Genomic DNA, 2,500 nt, shown 5'->3' with positions numbered 1-2,500 from the left:
CTGCTTTGTGGAGGGATGACAATGGACGATATAACATTGCTGAGTTCAAGACAGACTGGAGACGACGATTTTTGATCAAGCTGCAGCAATACAATGCAAATGTGATCTCTAGGAAGATGGCAGTAATTTCAGCTGGACAAAAATCTTGCAGTGTCCTTCACGAATATCAATTTGTTTTAAACTAAGAGGTTAAATGTATTCTGATCCCCCTATGGGGTCATCTGTTGTAGCCTTAAGTGTTTGTTGTTGATTTAGAGGAACTTTACTTAGAGACTAGCTTTTAAGCTCTTGATGGAAATTTCTTTGGATTTGAAAAATATATGTATTTGACAGACAGACAGGTAGACAGACAGACAACAGACAGACAGACAGACAGACAGATAGACAGACAGACAGACGACAGACAGACAACAGACAGATAGACAACAGACAGATAGACAGACAGACAGACATATAGACAGACAGACAGATAGACAGACAGACAAACAGACAGACACACAGACAAATGAACAGGCAAACAAACCATTTTCTTTACTTGATAAACTAATAATAAGTAAAAAGATTATCACTAGCACAGGTGCAAGTGTGCTTGCCTAATAATACATCATCATCTTTCAGGTCAACGGAGAAGACATGCAGTATGCAAGTAAGCAGCAGATAGAGAAGGTCGTGCGAGAGTGTGACAATAGCTTACGACTTGTTGTCATCGGGAGTGGACTTACGTCTCTTGACAGCAGCAGTAAAGCACAGACGAATCGTTCGCGAGTCGTCAGATACCAAAAAGCGAAATCGTTCTATCAACAGGTGAGACATGGTGGTGATGCTGAATGCTTGTTGTGGTGCTGACTGGTTTGTGGGGTTTACAGATGAATTACTATCTTCATGGAATGGACCATAAGAAAGTCCTGCTTGTACTTGCCTTGAAAGAGTTTGCTCGTAATCGGTTGGTGGATCAATTGGCTCATGCGTGTGTGTCTGTGTTGACGACACAAACAGAGAGGAAGTTGCTGAAGGAGATCAGGTAGGTCTATGTGGATGAGTGAGTGATGTGGTGGCAACTGAGGAGGGTGGTGGTGTAATGATAATAGTTAGAAAATGAATGATGTGTGCAAGTGGCTGGATGTAGTGAACAGGGAAATGGAGAGACTGAAAAATAAATGACAGACAGACAGACAGACAGACAGATAGACACACACGTGGATGGACGGACAGACAGACAGACTGATGGACGGATGGACAGATAGACGGACAGACATACACACAGACAGACAGACAGACAGACAGACACACACACACACACACACACACACACACACACACACACACACATGCACACAGATACACAGACGTATGGACAGACAAACAGACAGACATGCACACAGACAGACAGACAGACATACACAGACGGATGGACGGACATACAGACAGACACACAGACGAATGGACAGACAGACAGACAGACAGATACACACGCAGGCAGACAGACAGACAGACAATGGGACAGAACATTTAATCAATTCAAACCATCGGATTCTTGTGCTTAGATCGTTTATCTCTCCCAAGCAACACGCTGCGTTTGACGTTCTAGTACGAATGGATTCCGACATCATGAGTTCTCGTTCTCATGGCATAGGACGACGTCAGACATCACAACCTGACATCAGCCTGTTAAGCTCAGGTGGACTTAGATCATCATCAGGGTATGTTGTTGTTTAATTTAGTTTGTAGTAGTTTTGTAAGCAATAATTGTTTATTGTTGTGTTGCACATTCAGAAATACATTTGGCAGCACTCCCACTCTAAGGGGTGGCACTACAGATAGTCCGAGGTTTGTTTTTTAGTTTGTGCCAAGTATGTTGATCTGTGTTCTTATTGTGTGTGTGTGTGTGTGTGTGTGTGTGTGTGTGTGTGTGTGTGTGTGTGTGTGTGTGTGTCTGTGTGTGTCTGTGTGTGTGTGTGTGTGCACACGTGCATGTGCATGTGCGTGTGCATGTGTGTGATGGTTAGGGCATTTGGCTCGAATGCCCAACCATCGAATTCCCAAGATGTGCTTATTTGGGTGGTTATCAGAAAAACATCCACAAGGTGACCTTAAGAAATGCTGGAAAGACATAATTAGGAGAGACCTAAATGATCTGAACATTCCAGAAAGCTGTTGGTACAACTTAGCAAATAAATCAAGATCTGCCTTGAGAGACCATTACCATGCCTGTCTGGAGTCTAGTCAAGTATCATCTGGCAACGTTGATTTACAAACTGTTGTCTGCCCTGAATGCCACAGAGGTTTCAGACGCATTAGTGACTTGAAGACACAAATGCATTGCTGAAAGAGAAAAACCTATACATGAGCAAAAAGGAGCCATTGAATGCCAGACATGTAAGAAGTACTTTCGAAGCAAGGAGGCTATGCAATACACAAATGCATCAATATTCATGGGAAAACTTTTTTATGACTTTGTCTTTGTCCCCACTGAAGGGGTAGTGTGTCCGTTTAGACGGAT

General features: G+C 43.0%; 1 protein-coding gene across 2 annotated transcripts in view; it reads left to right on the top strand.

Moving 5' to 3' along the window:
• The window catches only part of LOC134184828 (delphilin-like), a 24,019-nt gene that overhangs the window by 2,837 nt on the left and 18,682 nt on the right, over positions 1–2,500 (top strand). For both annotated transcript variants that reach the window (XM_062652584.1, XM_062652583.1), the window contains exons 2-5: positions 619–804; positions 867–1,021; positions 1,545–1,700; positions 1,774–1,827. In XM_062652584.1, coding sequence (XP_062508568.1) covers positions 619–804; positions 867–1,021; positions 1,545–1,700; positions 1,774–1,827 — 551 coding nt within the window. The remainder of the gene's footprint in view (positions 1–618; positions 805–866; positions 1,022–1,544; positions 1,701–1,773; positions 1,828–2,500) is intronic.

Source organism: Corticium candelabrum, chromosome 9 (assembly GCF_963422355.1).
Source record: "Corticium candelabrum chromosome 9, ooCorCand1.1, whole genome shotgun sequence".
Classification (NCBI taxonomy): Eukaryota; Metazoa; Porifera; class Homoscleromorpha; order Homosclerophorida; family Plakinidae; genus Corticium; species Corticium candelabrum.
The sequence above is the reverse complement of the archived record's forward strand: the minus strand, read 5'-3'. Positions and strand labels throughout refer to the sequence as shown.